Source organism: Lepidochelys kempii, chromosome 1 (genome assembly GCF_965140285.1).
Source record: "Lepidochelys kempii isolate rLepKem1 chromosome 1, rLepKem1.hap1, whole genome shotgun sequence".
NCBI classification, from domain to species: domain Eukaryota; kingdom Metazoa; phylum Chordata; order Testudines; family Cheloniidae; genus Lepidochelys; species Lepidochelys kempii.
The window spans coordinates 148,431,328-148,457,541 of NC_136380.1; the positions used below are offsets into that span (position 1 = coordinate 148,431,328).

At 41.3% G+C, this 26,214-nt stretch overlaps 1 protein-coding gene and 1 long non-coding RNA gene across 14 annotated transcripts in view; one reads left to right on the forward strand and one right to left on the reverse strand.

Annotated features, from left to right (window-relative positions):
- The window catches only part of DMD (dystrophin), a 1,937,833-nt gene that overhangs the window by 81,627 nt on the left and 1,829,992 nt on the right, over nucleotides 1-26,214 (reverse strand). For 8 of the 13 annotated variants that reach the window (XM_073357918.2, XM_073357898.2, XM_073357881.2 and 5 more), the window contains one exon: nucleotides 18,042-18,103. The exons of 1 other annotated variant lie outside the window; for it this stretch is intronic. In XM_073357918.2, coding sequence (XP_073214019.2) covers nucleotides 18,042-18,103 — 62 coding nt within the window. Of the gene's footprint in view, nucleotides 1-18,041; nucleotides 18,104-25,724; nucleotides 25,934-26,214 lie in introns of those variants that run through there. 4 more of the 13 variants (XM_073357993.2, XM_073358014.2, XM_073357983.2 and 1 more) reach the window with 2 other exon arrangements.
- On the forward strand, nucleotides 2,249-26,169 carry LOC140916395 (uncharacterized). The gene is made up of 3 exons (XR_012160519.1): nucleotides 2,249-2,418; nucleotides 3,595-3,678; nucleotides 26,151-26,169. It is a non-coding gene; the product is annotated as an uncharacterized LOC140916395 (long non-coding RNA).

Consider the following 26,214-nt stretch of genomic DNA (forward strand, 5'->3'; position numbering starts at 1 on the left):
GAATGGTCAGCTGAAGGTCTTTTAATTGTAAGGTGACTAGCATTGAAAATTTGAGCCACCTGCTTGAATTAACAGTAACATAACAACATCAAGATGCAGACTAAGACAGACAGAAATTGGCCTCTCAGGGATACTATTAAACATCCATTTTTTTTCAGGTTTAACTGCAGTTTCCATATATGGATTTGAGGGAGGGTGGGAAATTTTTTTGATTTAACACTAAAACCAGATTCCTTACATACATATACCTTACTGTATGGAAAGAAAAACATGTAATTTTTTTAAAAAGATGACTGATAAAGAATGACTCCAATAACAGATGAAATGTCTGACAGGGAGGAATGTTTCACATCTATGGTCTGGACACTATACTCTGGTGAAAATGTTGTTACATAACTGCTTTTCAAAGTCTTTCTTGAACAGACCAGTCATTCAACAGTTGCTCCAGCTGTTAAAGAGTGCTGAATGACTGGGATGTTTCATTCAATAATGTACTGTCCTCTGACACAGATTAAGCTGCCTATATGATTAAATGTTTCTGGGATGGTCCAAGCTCTCTCCTGCCAAATTCTGCTCATATAACAAGCTTGGCAGACATTAAAAAAAACAAAATCTAATTAGAGAGTAACTCAGGAAGCCATTTCAACTTGGGAACCACTGTGTTCTTTAGTTTAAAAGAATGTATGTATTTTAAATTGGTCACAATAAAGCTCATGGACACAATTCAAGTGTCCTTCCTGAAGGACAACAAAACATTACAGTGCTACATGATTCTGCGGGTACCCAGTGAAATTCCCAGTCCCTGGCTATTATGTAAAAGAAAACAAAGCAGGAATTTAAATGCTTCAGGTGATAATTAATACACGGAACAAGTTAGCAATTAACTTGTTTTATTGCAGAAACTAAATTCCATGCTGTCAAATCCTCAAATATGACCTGCAATGGTAAACACCAATTGTTTCACCTTCCCTGCCCCTTTTGGGGGATGGGAGAAGGAAAAAAGAAAAAGAACAACATTTAAAAAACTGGAAGTCTTGTACAATGCCTATGACCTTCTCAAAGAGCTGCGCATAAACAGCCTAAATGGTGCATGTTATCTTGATGAGAAAGGTGTCAATATTTTCTCCAACAATTCCTAGCTAACAGAATTTAGAAAATGTTTGTATTATATTACAATCTCACTACCAGCCAATCAACATCCAGGTTTCACCACACTGTTGAAGTGCTTTCGTTTTGCTAAAGTTTTGTCTCACATAGCTTCAAAATAGTGGGGATTGCCAGATCAGCTGGTAAAGTTAGGCTAAGTCTACACTACGCACCTTACAACGCGCAGCTGTGCTGCTGCAGTGGCACCATTGTAAGGTAAGCAGTGTAGTTACGCTTTGTTGCCAGGAAAGAGCTCTCCTGATGGCAAAATAAAACCACCCCCAACAAGGGGCAGTAGCTTTATTGCTGGGAAAGTGTCTCCCGCTGATGAAGCGCTGTCCACACTCGTGCTCTTCCTCATTAACATTTTTCTCATTCAGGAGAGGTTTTTTCACATCCCTGAGCAACAAAAGGTTTAACAACGAAAGTGCAGTGTAGACACAGCCTTATATTTCCTCTTCCTCTCATATTTCTCTCCTTAAAAAAGGTTATAAAAAAATGCAGACAAGGCGAATGGTACATAGAAAAGAAATGAGGCAGGCAGCATTATTTAGCAGTCTGAGCCCGAGTAGAACCCTGTAACTCTTGAGTTCTAATCATAGCTGACACAACTTCCTTTGGTGTTTTGATGACAAGGGAAAATATCATGATTAATAAAGGGAAGTTACTTACCTTATTATAACTAGAGCTCTTTGAGATGTGTGGTCCCTATCAGTATTCCACTGTGGGGTATGCATATGCTGCATGCACCTGAGACCAGGGAATTCTTGCAAATTGTGTCAGTTGGTCCCTACTCTCCTTGTGTACTGTGCTCAGGATATAAGGTGCAGTGCCGACCAACTGCCTCTCCAGTTCCTTCTCTACCCTGAATCCAGTCATGACCCAAAGCAGAGAGGAAGGAGGGCGAGTAGAGGAATACAGATAAGAACCACATATCTTGAACAACTCCAGTTACAATAAGATAAGTAACTTCACTTTGTTCAAGTGCTGTCCCAATGTGTATTCCACTGTTGGTGATTCACAAGCAATACTCAGAGAGGAGGAGGTACAAGAGCGGAGGCGGTATAAATGCTCACAGAATTACTGTCCCACAGGATGTGTCAGTGGAGAAGGCTTGGACCAAGACATAATGTCTTGTGGATGGAACTCCCATGTTGCTGCTTTGCAAGTATGAAGCAGGGTACTTATGAAGCAACGCTACTGAGGCTGCCTGTGCTTTTGTGGAGTGAGCCCTTACCTCACATGGGGAAGGAAAATGCGCCAGCTGATAAAGTAGGTGTGACATTATCTGATTAAAATACGACCATATAGATCACTGTTGCAACCACTATTATATATTTGCAACAAATCTTATACAAAATGTGGCATGTAAGGTATCTATGAAAAGGTTATGATTATGCTATTGGTATGCATGTATCATTTTTGTATTTTAAATTATGAATATTGGCTCTATACCTGGATTTCAAATGTTTGCTCTTGGGAGAACACCCACAAGGTAGCTAGCCAGGACATCTTGGAGGGACTATTCAAATTGAGTGGCCCATCAAAAGAACATTTAACTGACAATGGATCATGGGAGACGCCCATCTACACTTAATGGAATTTCCTTCTGTGACTAGGTGAAATGCATGCACATGTGACTTACCCATGTGACTCCAAACTCCATCTTATTGCTGTAATTTTCCACAGTAAGAACAATGGGTTTCCCTCCACATGGCTGAAGCTATAAAAGGCCCTGAAAACACCTCCATTTTGCCTTTCTTGCCCAAACCTCTGGACTATACTAATGGGAACATTCTAACCGAGGGACTGAGGTCCTTCCAATGATTTGGAAGCAACCAGAGACTTGACTTAAGCCAGCAGTTTATTCCATCACTGCAACAAACCTGAATCAAGAACTTTGCAATTACTGTATATATTTGATTCCTTTAACCAATTTCAATGCTCACCTTTCTTTCTTTTTATGAATAAACCTTTAGATTTTAGATACTAAAGGATTGGCATCAGCATGATTTTTGGGTAAGATCTAAGTTATATATTGACCTGGGTGTGCGGCTAGTCTTTTGGGATCAGAAGAATCTTTCATTTGTTGAGACTGGTTGTAAAGAACCACTCATCTCTGAATCCAGTGTTTTTGATGGTGATATAAGAACTGGAATACCCAAGGAAACTGCTTTTATGACTTCTTGTTAGCCAGTGTGGTGAAACAGGACTTTACTTTTGTGGCTGGTTTGGTATATCTTATGAAAGAATAATCACCAGTTTCGGATTGTGTTTGCCCTATTTCTCAGCAGTTTGTCCTGAATTTGGCATCCTCAGCTGTGACAGTAGGATACAGCCAAAGATCCACTTGGAGATTCTCTGAGAGGATATCACTTGTCCTCATACTCTTTCCACTATGACAACAAAGAGTTTAAGTGAGTTTCTGATCGGTTTTGTTCTCTGCAGGTAAAATGCCAATGCTCATCTCAGGTCAAGGAAAAAGAAGTCTCTTCTCCTTGCTAAAGGCATGGGGCTTTGGGAAAAACACAGGTATGTGAACTGACTGGTTTATGTAAAATTCTGAAAGAATCTTAGGGGTGAATTTGGGGTGTAGTCACAGCAAGACTTTATTCTTCTATAATACTTTATTTGGTGGATTGACCATTGGGTCCCCAGTTTCACCCTCCTTTCTGGCTGAAATGACAGCAACAAGGAAAAGTGAGACATTGAACACTAAGCAATTCAAAGGGAGGTGTAGTGAGTGTCAAAAGTACTACATTAAGATCCCAGTGAGGGGCTGGTTTTGTTACTGATGGAAAGGTTCTTATCAAACCCTTTAGGAACCTGGTCATTAAAATAGCTATCTGTTGGCAGATGAGACACAAACCTATAGCGAGCTGAGGAAGAGACCAGTCATCTTGAGATAAGGAGACAGTCCAAAATAGTGGGAATATTTGCTGTCTCTGGTGACATATGGTTTTGCTGGACCCAGACAGAGAAATTTTCCACTTGGCTAGGGAACATTGCCTGGTAGAGTCCTTTCTGCTATTATAAAGAAAGTTGCTTGGAAGGTGAGCAAGCCAATGTTCTAAGGTTTGATATCTACCCAAACTACCAAGCTGGGAGATCCAGATTGGGATGCTTGACCTTGCATTCTCCTGAGTGATAGATTCATAGATACTAAGGTCAGAAGGGACCATTATGATCATCTAATCTGACCTCCTGCACAATGCAGGCCACGGAATCTCACTCACCACTCCTGCGAAAAACCTCTCACCTATGTCTGAGCTATTAAAGTCCTCAAATGGTGGTTTAAAGACTTCAAGGAGCAGAGAATCCTCCAGCAAGTGACCCATGCCCCACGCTACAGAGAAGGTGAAAAAACTCCAGGGCCTCTTCCAATCTGCCCTGGAGGAAAATTCCTTCCCAACCCCAAATATGATGATCAGCTAAACCCTGAGCATATGGGCAAGATTCACCAGCCAGATACTACAGAAAATTCTTTCCTGGGTAACTCAGATCCCACCCCATCTAACATCCCATCACAGGCCATTAGGCCTATTTACCATGAATATTTATAGATCAATTAATTACCAAAATCATGTTATCCCATCATACCATAAACTTATTGAGTTTAATCTTAAAGCCAGATAGATCTTTTGCCCCCACTGCTTCTCTTGGAAGGCTATTCCAAAACTTCACTCCTCTGATGGTTAGAAACCTTCATCTAATTTGAAGTCTAAACTTCCTGGTGGCCAGTTTATATCCATTTGTTTTTGTGTCCACATTGGTACTGAGCTTAAATAATTCCTCTCCCTCTCCGGTATTTATCCCTCTGATATATTTATATAGAGCAATCATATCTCCCCTCAACCTTGTTTTAGTTAGGCTAAACAAGCCAAGTTCCTTGAGTCTCCTTTCATAAGACAAGTTTTCCATTCCTCGGATCATCCTAGTAGCCCTTCTTTATACCTGTTCCAGTTTGAATTCATCCTTCTTAAACATGGGAGACCAGAGCTGCACACAGTATTCCAGGTGAGGTCTCACCAGTGCCTTGTATAATGGTACTAAAACCCCCGTATCCCTACTGGAAATACCTCTCCTGATGCATCCCAAGACCGCATTAGCTTTTTTCACAGCCATATCACATTGGCGGCTCATAGTCACCCTATGATCAACCATTACTCCAAGATCCTTCTCCTCCTCCGTTATTTCTAATTGATGCATCCCTAGCTTATAACTAAAATTCTTGTTATTAAGCCCTAAATGCATAACCCTACACTTCTCACTATTAAATTTCATCCTATTACTATTACTCCAGTTTACAAGGTCATCCAGATCCTCCTGTATGATATCCCAGTCCTTCTCTAAATTGGCAATACCTCCCAGCTTTGTACCATTCGCAAACTTTATTAGCACACTCCCACTTTTTGTGCCGAGGTCAGTAAGAAAGATTAAATAAGATTGGTCCCAAAACTGATCCTTGAGGAACTCCACTGGTAACCTCCCTCCAGCCTGACAGTTCACCTTTCAGTAGGACCCGCTGTAGTCTCCCCTTTAACCAATTCCTTATCCACCTTTCAATGTTCATATTGATCCCCATCTTTTCCAATTTGACTAATAATTCCCCATGTGGCACGGTATCAAACGCCTTACTGAAATCTAGGTAAACTAGATCCACTGCGTTTCCTTTGTCTAAAAAAATCTGTTACTTTCTCAAAGAAGGAGATCAGGTTGGTTTGGCACGATCTACCTTTTGTAAAACCATGTTGTATTTTGTCCCATTTACCATTGACTTCAATGTCCATAACTACTTTCTCCTTCAAAATTTTTTCCAAGACCTTGCATACTACAGATGTCATACTAACAGGCCTGTAGTTACCCGGATCACTTTTTTCCCCCCTTTCTTAAAAATAGGAACTATGTTAGCAATTCTCCAATCATACGGTACAACTCCTGAGTTTACAGATTCATTAAAAATTCTTGCTAATGGCTTTGCAATTTCGGGTGCCAATTCCTTTAATATTCTTGGATGAAGATTATCTGGGCCCCCCGATTTAGTCCCATTAAGCTGTTTGAGTTTTGCTTCTACCTCAGATATGGTAATATCTACCTCCATATCCTCATTCCTATTTGTCATGCTACCATTATCCCTAAGATCCTCTTTAGCCTTATTAAAGACTGAGGCAAAGTATTTGTTTAGATATTGGGCCATGCCTAGATTATCCTTGACCTCCTCAGTGTTTAGTGGTCCCACTTCTTCTTTGTTTTCTTCTTATTTATATGGCTATAGAACCTTTTACTATTGGTTTTAATTCCCTTTGCAAGGTCCAACTCTACTTGACTTTTAGCCTGTCTCACTTTATCCCTACATGTTCTGACCTCATTAAAGTAGCTTTCCTTGCTGATCCCTCCCATCTTCCACTCCTTGAATGCTTTCTGCTTTTTCTTAATCATCTCTCTGAGATGCTTGCTCATCCAGCTTGGTCTACAACTCCTGCCTATGAATTTTTTCCCCTTTCTTAGGATGCAGGCTTCTGATAACTTCTGCAGCTTTGATTTAAAGTAATCCCAGGCCTCCTCTACCTTTAGATCCATAAATTCTTCAGTCCAATCCACTTCCCTAACTAATTTCCTTAATTTTTGAAAGTCAGCCCTTTTGAAATCAAAAACCCTAGTTGCAGATTTATTTTTGCTAATCCTTCCGTTCAGTTTGAACTGAATTAGCTCATGATCACTTGAACCAAGATTATCCCCTACAACCATTTCTTCTATGAGGTCCTCACTACTCACCAAAACCAAATCTAAAATGGCATCCCCTCTAGTCGATTCAGCAACTACTTGATGAAGGAATCCATCAGCTATCGCATCTAGGAAAATCTGATATTAATAAATATTAATACATAAATATTATTATTACTAGCACTCGCCCTCCAGTCTATATCTGGGAAGTTAAAGTCTCCCATGATCACGCAGTTTCCATTAGTATTTACTTTATTAAAAACATTAAAAAGGGCTCTATCCATATCCAAATTAGATCCTGGCGATCTATAGCACCTCCCAAGCATTATCCCAGGGGAGGCTCTAATAGTTTTCTTCCCCAATGTAATTTTTGCCCAGACGGACTTGGTCTTATCCATTCCATCGCTTCTTATTTCTTTACATTCTACCTCATCATTAATATACAATGCTACTCCACCACCTTTACCTTTATTTCGGTCTTTCCCAAACAGCACATACCCCTCAATACCTGTAGTCCAGTCATGACGACTATTCCATCATGTTTCTGTTACCCCTATAATATCTGGTTTCACTTCCTGCACCAGTAGCTCTAGTTCCTCCATTTTGTTACCTAGGCTCCTCGCATTGGTGTACAAACATCTTAATTTTTGCTGTTTGGCCTCGTTCACATTCTGTACCCGATTAGGCACAGACATTCTACAGCCAATATAACCTATTGGACTGGTATCCACACCGTCCTTCCTCCTTATATACATTCTCCTACCCACGGCTGTATCCTTTCTTACTTTGTTTTCTTCCCTCTCAATGCTAATATCCGGTGTGGAGATTACCTGGACATCTCCCAACCATCTCCCCCAAATTCCTAGTTTAAAGCTCTCTTAATCAGTTGTGCCAGCCTCCATCCTAGAAGTCTATTTCCTTCCCTACTCAGATGAAGTCCATCATCCCGAGAGAACTGTCCTCTGTCCATGAATGCCTCCCAGTGGCCATACATCCCAAAGCCCTCCTTATAGCACCACTGCCTAAGCCATCTGTTGATAGTCATCATCTTGTCACACCTTTGTTGCCCTTCTCTAGGAACAGGCAGAATCCCACTAAAGATCACCTGAGCCTCGATTTCCTTAAGCGTCTTCCCCAGCCTAGCATAGTCTCCCTTAATACTTTCCAGCGAGAATCTAGCCGTATCATTTGTTCCCACATGAAGGATAACTAGGGGATTCTTTCCTGCTCCCTTTAGGATCCTTTTCAACCTCAGGTCTACATCCCATATCTTAGCACTTGGAAGACAGCACACCCTTCTATTCTCTGGATCAGCTCTGGTTACAGGCCTGTCTATTCTTCTCAGTAAAGAGTCCCCAATCACATAGACCTGCCTTTTCCTTGTGATGGTGCTATTCTCCAGTCTATCCCCTGTTCCCTCTGGCTGCAAGTTCCTTCCATTCCTATTCTCCCTAGTAATCCTCTTCAACCCATCCTGTATCCTCCTGGGGCTCATATTTGGTGTAGTATCCATTGACTCTTCCCCTTTTCCCGTAGGACTAGCTGCTCTTCTCTTCTTCCTTGCCCTTCCATCCTCAGCGACTACCTGCTGAGCCCCTTCTTCATTTTCCAACTCTGCCAACCTGTTCTTGAGCTCTATTTCTCTTTCACTAGCCCATCTTTTCCTCTGTCTAGTTCTTTTAGTCACATGCTTCCACTGATCGCTTTCCTCATCCAGTCTCCCCTCAGAATTCCCCAGCCCTGATTCCACCTGCAAGTCTGAGCTTTTCCCTTCAGATACCTCGTGTCTTTGCTCCATAATCTGCTCAAACCCCTTCCTAAACTCAACCAGACTTTCCACCTGCATCTCCAAACCTCGGATCTTTTCCTTCATCAGCTCTACCAGACGGCATTTCATGCAGACGAAACTCTTTCCAGGTACCCCCGCTAGGATCATGTACATACTGCAGCTTCCACATCCAGTCATCCTCATTGTGTCTTCCGCTACATGGGTCACTCCCACTGCTGCCTCTGTATCTGTCATAGCCTTCCCACCTAAATCCTGTTCATCTGGGAAACACAAACCACACCAAAACACCACCACCCACAGCAAAACCATACCCCACACAAGCACCACAAGACAAACTCCCCGGTTTACAGCTCTGTTTGCTGGCTCCTGGGCCGCTGCAGCTGTCTGTGCCACTGCCTGACTGGCTGGCTACCTTTTAGGACCCCAAGTCAGAGAAGCCCCGCCCCCTAATCAGGGCTCAGCTTCTCTCCCAGCACACTGCCCCTACAAGCCTCTACACATACAAATACAAAAACCTTCTCCTCCAACAGAACTCCCAGTCAAGAGATCCAGGAAGGATTGAATGCTGATAGTTGAAGGGGCTGACATTTGTAGAAGACTTGGGAACTAATGGGCCATTTGGGAGGTCAGAGAATCTGAGCCCCACCTCCAAGGTTTCCAAGATTCCACCCACTCTGTGAAACAACGTCTCATGGCAGAAGACCAAGGCCAGAACCTCAGAGCTATGCCATCAGAATCCCCCATGCAGGTGGGGTCGAATGCTGTGGAGAGCATTGATGAGTTCATCTACCTAGGCTGCAAGCAGAGTAAAAACAGTCACAGCAAATCAGATGTTCTTTGATGAATAGATCTTGCTGCCTCTCGCATAAAGTCCATATCTCAGCTATGGATGCAAAAACATCTTTGTGCTGAGATAAAGGTTCTATCAAACCTGTATACTACCTGCATTGATATATGGATCAGAAACCTGGACCCCTTTTCAAGCAGACTTAGAGAATCTAGAGGCATTCAATATGCACTGTCAGCACCACATCCTGAGCATAAAGTGGTCTGATTTTGTGCAAAATGTCACAATCTCACAGAGAATTGGTCTTCCCCTTCAATCACTCACTATATTCACAAGTGGCATTGCATGCTCTTTGGCCATGTCGCCAGGATGGGCAAAAACTCCCCAGCACAATGTGCTCTCAAATTTCCATTGACGTACGAAGGGGTGCAAGCCCTGACCCATGGGGCCACCCTACAGATTCATACATTCACAAGATTGAGTCAGATCTGGAAATTTCACTTCACAAAGCCTGGTGCTGCACAATGCCATCAACCATAGTCACTCTCCCTGGCACAATGGTCCTGAATATCCTGTGTGGGTTTGATAATGACGATGATGGAGGAGAGGTTCTACCTCTCAAAGGAGGATCTCCTAGTGAGAACAATCCCTGAAGAGGGATGGCAGTTTTGACGGGGAGAAAAACTTGGTGGTATATTTGGAACGGATGATATCCAGCACCTACTTGTCCATTGCTATTGTCCTCCAATTGTGGGAAAATTGTGCTAGGTGGGAACCAAAGCAGACCTTGGAATAACTGATTTTCAGCTCTTGAGCATTCCATCAAAAGTGTCTTTTGGCTGGGGATGAGGCCGGGTAGCTATAGTTGACGTGGAAGGAACGCAGCTTGTAAGAGCACTTGTAAGAAAGGTTGTGGTAAAGGCCTCAGTTTGTAAGGCTGCTTACTGTATTTCTGCTTTGGAGCCGGAGTACACAGGGAGCAAACAATTGCCCTAGAGTCTTTCAGTGAGTGCAAAGAGTTGTCCATCTTATGGTTGAGAAGATTAGTCTCATCAAAGGTCAAGTCCTACATGGTATTTTGGATCTCCCCGAAGAGAGCACCACAATTCCTGGAGCATCACTATAGCAGTCACCACTGACCTTGATGTCATACTGGCTGCCTTGACCACAGCTTTTAACCAGGTTCTGACCAGTAGTTAGCCCTCATCAGTGAGTTCTTAATATTGAGACCTGTCCTCCCAGGGGAATTTGTCCTTAAAATCCAGGAACTTTGAATAATTCAGAAAATTGAAAACTATTAGGAGAGCCTGATAGTTTGATATTCTAAATTGGAGGCTGGTTTATGTGAAAACATTCCTCCTCATAACATCCAAATGTTTGGCTTCCTTATCTGCAGAGATGGCCCTTTGGTGTCACCTGGATCTTTCTGATGCTGCTTGGACAACCAAGGAGTTAGCGGCAGAATGGGTGAACAAGCGCATCACTCCCTTTGCTGGGACAAAGTACAGTTTTTCTGCCCCCTTGAAGGTACAGGCGCATATTGCCAGCATATGCCTTACTGCCTTTGCTGGTTCCAGTATGGCTCCATTCACTGGGAGTGCTACTTGGCTAGATCACATGGGATGTAAGACATTCAGGAGCTTGGGAGCCCTTCTGCTCCTCTCTGTAGTAGCTCCTGGAATTGCCTGTGGTCATCTGGAGATGGCGAGGCTGGAGCAACCATCTCATTGAATGAGGAAGATGATACACCTGGTGGTACCAGCAGATCTGGTTCTTCTTCTTCTTCCATAGACTTAGGGTGAGGTTGTGTTGACCTCTTGTGGGGGTGGAGAGTACTTTAAGTACCATGACCATGGGTCTCATGGGTCCAATTAAGGCCAGTATAAGGGGGTTGAAAACAGGTTGCAGTGGTCGCCAAGGCATTGAGTACCACCAGTCCTTAGGAGGAGGTTGCTGCTTGAGTGAACGAGGCTGGCTCTTGATCCCCTCTCTGGCCTGATCTCCCTAGGCAAGAGCGAAGGTGGTGGTTCCACAAGTATATCTGACTCTCCTGATGATGCAGAAGTTGGATCCAGCTCCATCTGCAGTGCCATCAGTACAGCTGATGGAAAGCTATGGCTACAGGATGCGATAGGAGATGGAATTCCTGAATCCCTGGCTCCTCTTGGCCTTAGAATCTCCCCTGTGAGAATTAGTCTCGATAACAGGAGAGATTGTGGATCTCGGAGGGTGAAGATATACTCGACAGCAGTTCTCAAAATGTGGGTCAGGACCTCAAAGTGGGTCACAACCCCATTGTAATGGGGTCGCCAGGGCTGGCATTAGACTTGCTGGGGCCCAGGGCCAAAGCCCGAGCTCAATGCCTGAGGCCAAAGTCAAAGCTCGAGCTCCACTGCCTCGGGTCAAAGCCCAAGGACTTCAGCCCTGGGTGACAGGGTTTGGGCTTCCCCCCTCAACCGGAGTGGTGTGGCTTGGGGTTTTTCCCCCTTGCCTACGGTGGTGGGGCTTGGGTGGGCTCAGGTCCCCACTCCGGGAGTCATGTAGTAATTTTTGTAGTCAAAATGGGGTCACAGTGCAATGAAGTTTGAGAATCCCTGCTCTAGAGTGATGTGAGTCACTGGCCCCTCTGTAAGTTGCATCTTGTTGCCTTATATCTCTGGAATCAGTGTGAGAAGACTTTTAGTAGCTGGTGATTCTCTATGGGAATGAGATGGTAGAGCTGATGAATGAATCTCTCACCAAGTGATTTTTGTCGGTCCTGACAGTTCTTGGTTCTATGGTTCCCAGTGCTACATCTTAGTCAGTACCACAGTTGGTGTAGAGGCTGGTATTGTAGGAGCCTTGCATCTTCTAACGTACCTTCTAATCATGACCAGGAAGCTTGCGGGGGAGGCTATGTTCTTGAACCCTGGGCACAAAGACTTGCCCGACTTCGACAGTCGGGGAGGGATCCCTCCTCTTAGATCTAGGATAGGATCTGCTTTTATGCTTATGACAGTATCCCCTACTCTTGTGAGAAGGCCTAGATGAAGGCTCCTTAGCCCTGCTCTTTCCTGCTCCTGAGTCAAACACTGTGATAGGAAGTGGACTCCTTGATGACTCTGGACAATGTACAAGGTGGGGAGGGGTGTCTCAAGCCCAGCTCTGATGGGGGACTCAGCACTCCATAAGGTACTTCTGAAGCCAGATCTTGTGCTTGTTGCATTTGGCTGGATAAAGAGCAGCAGATATTGCATTTAGCAGAGATATGTCCTTCTCCAAGGCAGTACAGGCAACGCTATTGGTTGTCGCTGACTGAAAAGGAGAGGGAATAGGAGACTGTTTTTTGAAGCCTAGTATCCAGAGCATAATTTAAGTCCTTCAAATGGCAGACTTAACCCTAGAGGGGATTCTAACTAATGACTAGCTAAACTTGTAAAACTACTATCAATACTAACAATAAAACTCAGAGTTATATAAAGCTTTGAAATATTTACAGGAAGAGAGGGGATCAGCTCTGCACACTGGAGGGCTCCAACTCAGGCCATGCAGCAGTCAAAAGAAACTGGAGTGGCAGTTGCCCCTTGTATCATTGGTGCAGAGCACGAGGAGAGCAAGGGCACAGGTGGGAACCAACAGACAATGCCTGCAAGAATGCCTGCACATGCATATCCCACAGAGGAACACACACAGGGACCAGCACTTGAACAAAAAGAAAGAGAGAGAGAGAGAGAGAGAGCACGCAAGAGAGAGAGCTAGGAGCTCACATGATGTGATACAAACACCATGCTAGGTCTCCCCTACATTGTGCAAAAAGTTATATTCATTAGTTTATAGACCCTCATAGCAATTTAATCATGCATTCAGAGGTATGCATGGATACTACCATGATCAGTTCCACAGACATGCCTATAACTAAATAAAAACAGATGCATGGTCACAGCAAAGATGACAGTGATTCCAAACTGTGTGGTTATAAAACCTATTCTTGAATGCCAAAGAAGAGAGCTTTCAGAAGGGAAGCATTTGCCCACAAAACTAAACTATTATACTCCCATTTCAAGCATTCCCAGGAATCAAACAGGAAGAGAAATAGCATTTATTCTCTCTTCAGCTTTCTCCATCACTAGATCTGACTAGCACGGAAGCTCTTTGAGAATCCCACAAAGTCTTATTTTTCTGAGGGCAAACTAATTTAACTATCCAGATTATAAGCACCTTAGTAATGACATCAAAGCATACACAACATTTTTAAAGCTCTTATTCAAATCTAATTGGATTTCAGAGGAAAATAAGTTGCTTGATTTTCATGATGGGCACATCTTATAAATGCAGACATGGAAAATCAATATGCCAAATATGAAGAAAATCTGAAGGAAACATAAGTCTACATGTAAAATTTACTAGCTTTGTAATAAGAGGCTATGCAAATTCTTTGTGGGGAAAAGAGGAATTCAGAGGAAAACCAGCAACCAGTAGCAAGAGCTGTGCGTGCCTTTTATTCTCCTGTATCATTTTACCTTGGTGAAATAGTAAAGAACCTAGAGATGAACAGATGCATGTCAATATTCCTGACGGCATCCTGCTGCTGCAATTACTGTTTACAGTGACACTAATGTATCTTGAGGAAACTCATACCCTCATTACATGGGAATGTTGGAGGAGGGTGATACTAGTGAGCATAACATTAAGACACAACAGTGCAAGTTTTACTTGGCCATTATTACAAAGTACAGGTGCATTTTTAGGCATGAGTTTAAAAGGATTGTACCATCATCCTCAAGAGGACAGGCTGCTTCTAGATTAATGTTGACACTAGAAAGGATAATCTGAGAGAATTTATTCAATATTTATTTTCTCTCACACTTTGGGTGGAAGCGGGAATTAAACTTCTTGCTTTCTCTGGGACACAGAATGTAAATAGGTAACACTTCTACAAGTGTGCAAAATTTGATTGCAGTGATGCCCTGGGACCGTTAAGATATTGAGAGAGGTGGGGAAATCTGCATCAGGAAAGATGCAGAAGAAGTTTACAACGGTGAAGAAATGAAATTATTTTAGGGTCACAGTTGGAATGGAAAGCAATTGGAGCAGTGAATGGAATACTGGAGAGGGTGCAGATTGGAGATGGATGCAGACAGTGTCTACTGTAATATGAATCCGAACAGTGGGACCTGTACTAGAATCAAAACGCTAAACCTTCTGAAGTTCAAACATCACTAATTTTTACTACTTTTTTCCATTACAGTATTTGCTTTTGCCATATACTTCATTTACATAACAAGAGGATCAACATCTAGTAGGTAAATTAAGTGATGCAGCTGAGGTCATTATCCCAGCTACTTACTGACACTTTAATGTGATTACGAACAAACAAAAAAGCCATTCAGCATTGATGGAGTGCTTATGGCATATGGTAACTTTATATGAAGGGTGAAAAAATAGCATGTTTAGAGCCAGGAATAGGCACTTAATAGAAACCAAAATAAAGAATTGTAAGAAATATCTCTATGGTACAATATGCTAATTGTTTAAATAATAAGAAAAACCCTACAGTGGAAAGCACTTTATAAAAACAGTTCAAAAGGAAAAACTTTATTATAAAGACCAACCAATGAGAAATGTATGTAATTTCTTAAGCACTTGTTAAGAAACAAATCCAAAACAAATGTTACAGTTATCACTATACATTCTATTGCTTCAGGGCATCAGCCTGAGGGGTATAGGAAGAAACTTCCCCTAAAGACAGGTTATTACATAATTGCATACTCTGGCCTTCTTTTGCCTTCCTCTGAAGAAGCCACTGTTAGAGACAGGATACTTGACTAGATGGACCAGTGGTCTGATACTTTATGACAACAGCATGTTCTTCTGTTAGTATAAAATAACTATCTTATTAAATCTAAACTGAATGAAAGGTTGCTTGATTTATCTTTATTTTCATAAACATCAAAAACCTGATCAGAACAGAAAAAAATCTTCAGCCATACTAGAAAAATAGGATGGGAAATTATTTTTGGTACTTGGAATTCAATTCATGGATCAAAAGTTCAAATTCAGTAACTTCCAGGTGCATGAACTGGAGCTGGTGGAGGGTGACAGGGGGAAATGACACAGAAACCCACTCCCCATTTTCCCTAGAAGTCCACTGTGACTGCAGGGAAAAAAGAGTAGGAGGAAAACTAGCTTCCCCTCAGGTGTGGTGTTGTAATCTTTATTTTCCTTAGCCACTGGAAAAAAATAAGCTCTCAGTAATTTGTAAGGATGTAAATTACACAAAAAGGATTGCCTCACAAGTTATGATGTACAAGAAGCAATGGAAAAATGTGCTAAATTCATAGAAAGGAATCCCATCCGTCAATATTTTGGACGTACAAAGAGTTACATCATTCAGAAAGATTATTCCCCGCAGGCTAGTAGCAGGAATTTGAAAAATGGGAAGGAAGACTCTGACATACTTGATGGGCTTGGCCTTGCATAGCGTGTACCTGGCACTGTACTTCTACAAAACCAGGTAATCTGCAACATAACAACTAAAGCTCTTCAATGAAACTCCTTCATATGAACAAGAAACAAAATTTAGAATCTGATGTGGGGAGATAATAGGAACTAACAAGTGTACAATGCAAAAATCTGCTTTAATAATATCTTTTCATATAAAATATTACTGAAGTCTGCAAAAGACTTCAAACATCACATTATACCAGTTTTGACCTGAGGCAAAGCAGAGCACTAAAAACACATTAAGGGTTCTGCTCAAGAGTAAATGGGTTATGCTGCTATTATGCAATTTATACGAGAGTTAGTCTGGGCTGATTATACCCAATTCCAAAACAAAAGTCTGCAGGTTACTCAGCAGCATTGTTGTCAGAGTTTGACTCTATATGGTGATGCACAAAGAAACACCTCATCCTCATCTTGTTCCCACATGTCGACACCCAGTTTGCAAAAATGCATACTACATATTCACAGCTAAAATCTATGGCCCAGATCCACAAATGTATTTTGGCTACCAACTTGCATTGATTTCAAAATGTATTTAGGCTCCAAAATCCATTTGTGGATCTTGGCATATGTAGGTACCAGTAATCACCATTTTTATCCCATCCCAAAAGAGAAATAAAAATGTTGGCCAAGAAGAAAACTGCCATTTCCGACATATCTTAAATGTCTCCCTCTCTCACGCACACTTTTCTTTAATATACTTCTTCAAAAGGAAAAATGGCCACTGTAGGAAAAATTTTCTTGAATAAACTGGAAGTGAAAAGAGGATCTGTCTAAATGGTTTCCCCCTTTATACCACAGGAAGTAAAAAATTCCTTGAACACTTGATATTTAGATAACATTCACAGTGATGGGCAAATTGTATTAGATACTGATTTGATACTTGAAGTGACCTCAAACAGAATGTTTTTCTCCCTCAGTTTCCTGTACCCCTTCATTTGTTTTTCAACAGAAACATAGTTCAACAGCAGTAAATACTATGAGAAATACCATGGTATTTCGGACCTGACCAGCAACAGCATCAAAAATTCCATGAGATTTCCAAATTAAAGAAGTCTGGATAGTTCTGATATACCCAAAATACTTTAGAGAGCCATCCATCACTAAATGGTATCTGCATCTCAGATACAGCACTGGGAACTAACATGGGAAACCATTCACTTTTACAATGGAAATATAAAGGAGGCAAATGAATGCATTACGTTATATCTATATGGCCAGAGAATACTTGCTCAGCTTTTGCCCTCAGTTAGCCTTAATTTATACATTATACCTCTTTTGACATTCACAGCTGTATTTTTACATTATTTGCAAACTAGAAAATGCTGTGTGTTGTAAAATAAAGTGTCTAGATTATTACACTTCACTTCATTTCTGTGTTCTTTATTAGTGATTTATTTGTACAAGGGGAGAAATATTAATGATTTTTTCAAAGAAAGAAAAAAATTATTTTTGACTGTGCCATCTATTGTATATGAGCAGTGGCAATTAAAACCAGAAGAAAGCTCTAAGTTGCAACCAAGGTGTGCCCACAGTGCGGTATGGATAGGTCCATTACATCACATAGCTGTGCACCTGTTAATAAAATCAAAGACTCCTTTAAGAAAACCCTGAAGTCATAATAGGCAACTATTTTGTATGCTCACAATGACATCATGACAGCGACCAGGCATTCCAAGTATTGAAAACACTGTGAAAAGAATGCAGTGGTAACACAGATTGGCAAATGCTTTCCATTGGCTTCCAACCAGCAAGAAGTCAAAATTCAAAGTAACTTGGCTTGATTTTAACTTAAGTCTTTTTAAAAATAGATGAGGTGGTATAAGAGCTTGGGTTTATTTATTTATGTATTTCTTTGCCCCAGAATTTCTAGGCAAACAATCTGCAAGAGGTACCTGCATTACACATAAACTCAATATAATATTTAATTTAAAGTTAATTATTTTCTTTATATTCCTCTGAAAGAAAATCTTATCTTGATCCCATCTTGGCCTGGAATATGTCTCACCTTCACTCAACTTCAATTCCTGAACAACACACAGGGGAACATCCCTGGAAATCATTGTTCTTAACAATTAGTTTAATTACAGGAAATTAGTAGATCTCTCTTACCTAAAGACTGGTACAGCTCAGTCATTTTAGGATGATCCCAGCAGGTCGTTTGCGTCTCATGGCTAAAACATAAAATATGAAGGTTTTAGAACGAAATATGTACGGTAGAGCTTTCCCTAAGACAGTCAGACACTTGTCTTTGGAGATCTTTCCTTAAATAGATTTCCATATTTAGTAGGTGATTATGATTTCAATGATTAAATGTTTATTCACAGAGCAGTATATATGTGTATGTGATGGCAGTGATGTTGGAGTTTTTCCCAACCAAAAAAAAACAAACAAACAAACAAACATGAATTTTGGTTGTTTTTTTATGATAGGTGGGTTTCCTGCCATCAGCGTTGAAGCTAAATTTCTATCCCCAACTACCATATTACATAACAAGCAGTGCAGTATCTAATCCGCGACAACGTATAGAATGCCACAATGTCATCTTTGGGGATTAGAGCAGGAAGTGTGACCAATGGTCGATTGTCTAGTCCTAACACTAGGTATGAATTTAGCCCATTATATTTAGTGATGGGTTCAAGATACAATATTTACATCTAAACTATACGCAACCCCAAAACTATGGGGGTTCAGTTGTTTGGGTTCCATTTCTAATTAGACTAGATTAATTTTTAACCTGGGCTTTATTTTAAATATAAAAAGAAAAGGAGTACTTGTGGCACCTTAGAGACTAACCAATTTATTTGAGCATACGCTTTCGTGAGCTACAGCTCACTTCATCGGATGCATGCAGTGGAGGGTACAGAAGATCTTTTTATACACACAAAGCATGAAAAAATGGGTGTTTACCACTACAAAAGGTTTTCTCTCCCTCCACCCCACTTTCCTGCTGTTGGGGGGAGAGAAAACCTTTTGTAGTGGTAAACACCCATTTTTTCACGCTTTGTGTGTATAAAAAGATCTTTTACACTTTCCACAGTATGCATCTGATGAAGTGAGCTGTAGCTCACGAAAGCGTATGCTCAAATAAATTGGTTAGTCTCTAAGGTGCCACAAGTACTCCTTTTCTTTTTACGAATACAGACTAACATGGCTGCTACTCTGAAACCTGTCATTTTAAATACAGCAACCCTATTCTCCTCCATATAGAATTGTTTGAAAATGGCAAAAAATATTTAATGAAAAGTTTTGTCAATTTTTTTTTCAGTTTTTCAATTAAATATATGAAGGATTTGACCTGTTCTACTTTAACTGTTCACTGTTCAATTAGGTGGGTGAGATGTCAGCTACAACTGCTGTCCTACATGCCACTTCAAAACGGTTGTGCCAAAACCCCATGTTAAATTCTACTGACTCAGCAACAGCTTAAACTGCTTCTAAGCCCAATGTGTTCTGTCCCACACATTGATTTTTTTTCTTTCCAGTTGTTGCTGCAGCTTCTGTTTCTTGAACTCAAGCTGGAGTTCCATCTCCTGCCCTAGGTCCATTGCAAATTTCAAGAGGCAGTGCCTTCGGGAAGCAAAAAAATAACTAAAAAGGGATTTTGAATGCCTGCAGAATACACAATATGACCAGAATGCAAATCAGACATTCTCTGCATTGAATCAAGCAGCCGCTAGCTTTACAACAAAGTGTGATGCCAATGAGTATGTATCATGAGAGAAAACCACCAAACTAAAGTGTGAGTTAGTGATGGTAACAATGATTCATGCCTTCTAAGGTTATATATTTTATGATTTTTTAAACTGGAAGATACGAAAATATGTGATCATATATGACATTATGATAGAAATCTGAGATTGAAAAGTCATTTGTTTATTCTCCTGCCAGTAGAGGACTGGTCACGTAGTCTCCAGATATAGTAAACAGAGGCTACAAGAAAGTGAAAGGAAAAGTTTTGAAACCTGTGAGAGCCAAACTCTGAGTAGCTCTTTCCCAAGGCCCCACAGGAAGGCTAATCACAACTGCTGTCCCTGCATTTGAGGAGCAAGGGGACTGCTCCTTTGCAGATTGGCACAAAAAGGATGGGGAGAAGAGCAGGACCTGATCCAGAGCTCTGTGAAGTCAGTGGAGAGGCTCCCATCAACATCAATTGACTTAGAAAAAGAGGCTTTGGAGAAGGCTGCTCCTTCCTGTTTATCTGTGCTCTGGGAAGTTTGGGATAAGACTTTTTCAGAGAAGAAAAATTCCTTCTTGAATTCTCCTTATGGTGGCAATGCTCTCTAGCACAATCTAACGTAAGAAGAGGCAAAATCTGTACTGGGATTCTTGTGAAACAATTAAAATGACATACCTTCTATTTGGTCTAGCTTCCTACTTAAAAGAGAGGGTTGGTTAGTTGGCACAAGTGAACCTTTTACTGACTGAACTCTACATTCAACATTCTTCAACATGCTTCTTGTTCGTAATGATTTCCAAGCTTTGCAGTGAAGTCACAGCAAAGACCAATGTTGAGAGATCACAGACTATTATAATAGAAAAAGCTAAGGCAAAGATTTTAAAGAAAACTATTCCTCATTGACCTCAGTATCTCTCTTCCCTTTATCAAGGTAGAGATTGCATACAGTGAAAGAGGGAGGAGATGGGAACACCACAAAGGTCTTGCTCTCTGCTGTGGTGTCAATGAGCAATGCAATAGGAGGCAGCAGCAAATACACAGGCTGAATTGAGATTGATTGTGGGTGATTGTTGTTTTTTTAAAAGCATAAAATAGGAAACCCAGAATAAAAGTTGAAGAAAACCTATGGATCTGTCTCAGACTCATCTGATTTCCTGTATTCCCTACCATGTGTGATAGAGGTAGGACACATGGGGTGAGAATACCATGTTACCATACCAATTAGCTGCTTACAGTGAACTTGGATACAGCCAAACTACATTCACAAAGAAAATGAATAAAAGTTGAAAAATATTTTAGAGAATCAATATGTTAATTGCAATTTTGGCTATAAAAAGCCTCAGCTTACTAGGAAGTAGTTCTGGGGATGAAAAAAGCTTCAGTGTAAAAGAACTCCATTGGATAACTACATGACTCAGGACTTTGGTAAATGGATACAGAACTAGGTTAAGTGACCAGAAGTTGTTACATCTGATGACTGTTCAACATCTACATAAGATTATTCTGACATTCTTGGTGCATTTCCCCAGGGACAGGTAGTCCCGCAACTGGTAACCTGTTGTGAATTCTTAGCACAGAAGTCAAGAATCACATAGGGATGTCTCCTCCAGATCAGGGTTGAGACATATATGTGGGGAATTTCTCTCTGCTGCTGACCACTCTTCTTGTAACCAGAAATCCCTACTATATAAACAGTGATCATTCTTCCATGTTTCTTCATTTTCTACAATGCCATTTTCCATGTGGTGTTCAGGTGTTTGAGTAGTGAGTGTGCCATTGACCAGTATGTCAAATCACGTAGAAATATGAGGAGAAAGTTCACCCTCTGATTGCATCAGAGCTGTATTTCTCTTTTAAAATAAACTACCTAATTTTCCAAGTGAAATGAGTTTGGTTGTCTCAGACTGCTCTGTGAATACAACAGAGCACTTTAGCCTCCAGTGCTGTCAACCTGGCACCTTTCACGAGCACTGGTTTTACGCATTTTTGATAAACACTGCATGGTCATCTTTGATCTATGCATTTTATGCATACAAGTGCAGAAGGGCACAGCCTCTACTAGAAATTGGTTTTCTCCATTTATCCGCAAGTGAACTACACAAAGCTGAAATCCGCAGGGCAAATGAACCCCCTCGTCTATTTGCCTTTTCTTTGACCTCAGTCCCACATTGAAGGAAACACCCCTTTCTATAAGGACGAATGTCAAGTCAGTATCCATGGTAGCTCATTTCTTTGCCTTCTCTTAAGCAAGGATCATCCACTGGGCTGAATGCTGTGTATCAGGTTTTTATTATATCCACAGGCAATGCAGCTGAGACTATCAAACTCATATCTTACAAGACAGTGAGAGCTGGACTCTAGAACTGGAGGTAGGTATCCCTCTCACTCTTGCATGAAAGTCAGTGTTTTAAGGAAACCCTGCATTCCAACTCTGTAACGGCTGAGTGCCTGTGAAGAATAAGGGCAGATGATTTTGCTGGTACTTTACATGCAGAACACAAGAAGGCTGCAGCTTTTTCATTCTAACTAAGAAGTGTTGCCTGTTCCCGAACATTTTCGGCACAGAAAGTTATCAACAATTCCAAACACATGTGCAGCTCAAGGAAAGGTTAGATTCCATTGAGACTAGCCTTCATAAGCCTCTTTGCCATTTTCAAAGGCCATTTAATTGTGAGCTTTGGTGTTGGGTGTGGGAGGGGATGTGTGTGTTTGTGCATTGTGAACACCATCTGAAGTGAAATGCCAGCTCAGCAATTCTAGGCTGTCTCAAAGACACCTGGGAACACTACCATCTTTAACAGATCTGCTGAAAAGTGTTTGCCATATTTCCTAACTCTGGTTAGAAACTAGACCCTATAAAGTCAGAGAAACATTACTTTTTTTCCCCCTACAAGTTCATGCCTCTCTAGCTTATCAAGATGCAAAAGGGGAAAGAAAAATAAAGCTAGCCCTGGAAGAACAACAGATGATAGCGGCGCGATGGTGACTGGCACCCTAAAATACATAGATAGTTCAGTGGGATAAAAGCACCATCTTTGTACATATGATGCGACTTATTAAATCAGTGGTTCTCAAACTATTGTACTGGTGGCACCTTTCACATAGCAAGCCTCTGAGTGCGACCCCCCCCTTATAAATTAAAAACACTTGTTTATATATTTAAACACCATTATAAATGCTGGGGGTGGAGGCTGACAGTTTGTGACCCCCCCCCATGTCAGAATCTCTTGGCTCTATGAGGGGTCCCGACCCCCAGTTTGAGAGCCCCTGTATTAAATGAATTTGGTAGTCTCAACTCAGTCCTTAGGGGATGATGATAGATGATTAAGCAATTTTTTTTTTTTAAATCAGGACTAGCACAACACTGGGATAGCAAAGATTTTTCTGAATAGGATTCAGGTGCATAGGAAACTTTGCAAAAACACTTTGCTATCCTATATCTGCATATAACCAACACAACTTCTATATCATTGCCAAGAGTACAAGAATGAACCCGATTATTCTCAGAAGAGATGACAAAGTAGCATGATAAAAACTTGAAATCAAGAATTGATGTGATGAATGATAAACTAAACTATCAGTTCTCTATTATAATATGTCCAGTTTGAGTAAAACTAAATGTCTTTGCCCCCGTTTCAGCTTGCATTACCTTTGAAAAACACAGGCAGCAAAAGGAGTAGAAAAAATTCTCCTTCATAAATCATCTTTAAACCTTTTTAAAATGTTCTTGATTTTATTCATTCTGCCAGTTTTAAATTTCAGAGATTTGGTCTCCCCTGTTTATTCATTGCTAAGCTTCACAGCAGAGAATTTGAGTATGGAACTGCACCGCACTCTCTAAACTGTTACATTCTTCTTAATTTGTGATTATACTAAAGCAAATTCCACCAGCATTTTACTTCAAAATGCACTATGGACTCTGTGTGTGTAAGTGTGAGTGAAGCAAATTCTGTCAGGTGGCAATAAACAAACGGCAACACATATTAGCCAATAATTAGAAATTAAATTATTTTACAGTGTGCTGCACTACGATTCAATTTATATTGCCTTTCACCTTTCTGGTTTCAAGTAGAGTGCAAGGTTCTTACAACAACTTGACGGCTGCTGTCAAAAAGCCAGAATAAATATGACAGAGTTGGGTTTTTTCTTTTGTAAAACTAACATTAAACCTTTAAAAATGCAACTTTAACTACTTGTTCTTTATTTTAAAAAGACATACTGTTGGCCACTCAAAATAAGACTACCTTGCAATCAGTGTCACTTATTGCTTAAAACATCTTTCCATTATTTCCCAGGGAGGAAACTAATCTTCCTAATGGCTGTGAAAAGACTAAAACAGTGCTCTAAAAAGGTAGAATTCTCCTGTGATTTGCGAAGGATTATTGTTTGTGTTCCACTATAAATCTGGAGTCCATGGAGCCACACAGTGATGATTTTCCTTTAATCCTGGGACCAATGTTTTAAAAAAAATAAAAATAAAACCACCTTGGCTTTTGCCAGCATTATCAGAATACTGAAGAGAGGCACAAATATATATTAAAAGTTTCTGCTAATATTGACAGTGAGCAGTAAGATGGGGCCACATATCAACTGCTTAGTATTTTATAGTAACTATTTTTTCTCCCTTTTGATGTTCAGCATTTTATTTTGTGCAGTATGTCATGGGCAAAGATTACTACTCAGTTGTTAAAGCTGGTGAGCCAGCCCCTCCAGCTGTTACTTGCCCATTGATCTATTTGCTTTTCAAAGCTTATCCCCTCCACTTCTGCCAAAGCAATTTTACTGCAGGGTCTCCTTGAATCCAGGATCAAACAATGATGACTGCAACCAATTCCTTAGTGGTAGAAGGTCTTTGACCTTCTATATAACTATGTTTCTTGTTTCCTCAGCTCAGTACTCCATAGGCATGTGCCTCTAAACCCATTCTCAGCCAAATTTAAGCTTGCAATGAGAGCTGGGAAAGTGAATATATCCCAGGAAAGGGCAGGTTTTGCAGTAACACACTTCAAAAGAGAGCCTCATAAACTAACTACATCACAGAGACAATGTGTGTGTTTCACACACACAGTATACAAAACATACATACACAATATAAAGCAGAGTAAAAACTATTACACTAAAACATTATTTCCAAACATACATTAACCACAGAACTACCACTCACCTAGGTGTCCAAATTTTAAACATGTCTATGGAAGTTCATTCATGAACCAAGCTATAAAATGTACTGTAGGCAGAATGTTTAAATTGAGCTGTAAGAAAGCTAGGCAGATATAACAACAAAGTACAGTATTCCATTCAGCTGTAAAACATTAACAACAAGAAAAAGAAATTATACAAACTGTCATCTCTCTTTGGCTTCCCGCAAACCGTTTGATCATATCTCTGGCACATCCCTGACTTCCTGGCTTGGCTTTACGGTTTAACTGCTGGAGGTTCCCCTGGCCTTTTAATATTATGTAGATATAGGTTAAATATCTTGCATGTTCCAACTAGACCTATTTATCCTGAAATAGAGGGCACATAAATGAGAAAATGAAGTGAATTAAATGTCAGTTCAAATTCCCAGAAGAAATCAGGCAGAAAGTTGACCTTTCGTGTGCTGAATGAAAGGTAGAAGTGCTTCCCCTCTGCAATCTTTAAACAAGATTTTTAACAACATTACCGCTCTGTTCTACACACATCTATGCTGCAGGGTTAAAGGCACGCCAAGGAGCAAAGCCTCAGATCGTTAACATTTTGTTCGTGCAAAACGACAGGGATGGGGGGACGGCTGGAGCGTGGAGACGACGGAGCTACTAACACGCTGAAAATCAAAATCCGTAAGCAACACCCTCCACGCGTGCCGGCCCCAGACGGGACTCTCCAATCAGCGGAACTCCGCCGCCGGAGGGGAAAGAGTTAATCCTGCCACTGGCCACAACTACAAGCACCTGCAGCCGGAGCAGGAGGAAACAGCTGGGAGGGAGGGAGGCTGTCGCCTGCGGGCTCCCCCCCGTGCAAAATCCCTGCCCAAGTTTCATTCACCTTCCCGGAGCTCGGCTCGGCTCCCCCCCAGCGCGGCCGCAAGTGCAAGATCTGAAGCCAAGGCAGGGGAAGAGCTGCGCTCAACTCACCCTTTGAGTTGTTCCCTCATCGCTCGAGGACTCGGCGAGGGGGCGCGGAGCGGAGTCCGAGGCTCAGCCGGGCTAAGGCGCGCGAAGGCAGCACAGCGGCGGGGAATAGCACTGCGGTGGAACGAGCATTGCCGGGCTAAGGGCAGCGGGGGGAGGGGAGGCCGCAGGCTAGACAGGGTGGAGCTTCCAGCCTCTGCTCCTCCCTCCACCTAGTGAACCTGCGATTGCGAAGTAAAGGACTCAAAGAAAGGGAACAGTTTGGGATGAAAGAGGAGGGCATTATTTAAGGTGGAGCTAAGGAATGTGACCTGGGGTGTGCAGCGTGAGTCCCTGGTGCCAAAACTATCTGAAGTAGATAGTTTCTTCAGTTTAAAGAACTGATCTCGGTACAAATTGATCTAATATCATTAGTTATTTCTTTTACAGTTCAAGATTTCGGCGCTGGTGGTGAAAGTTACGAAGAATCCAAACTCTTAGACCCTGCACGTGA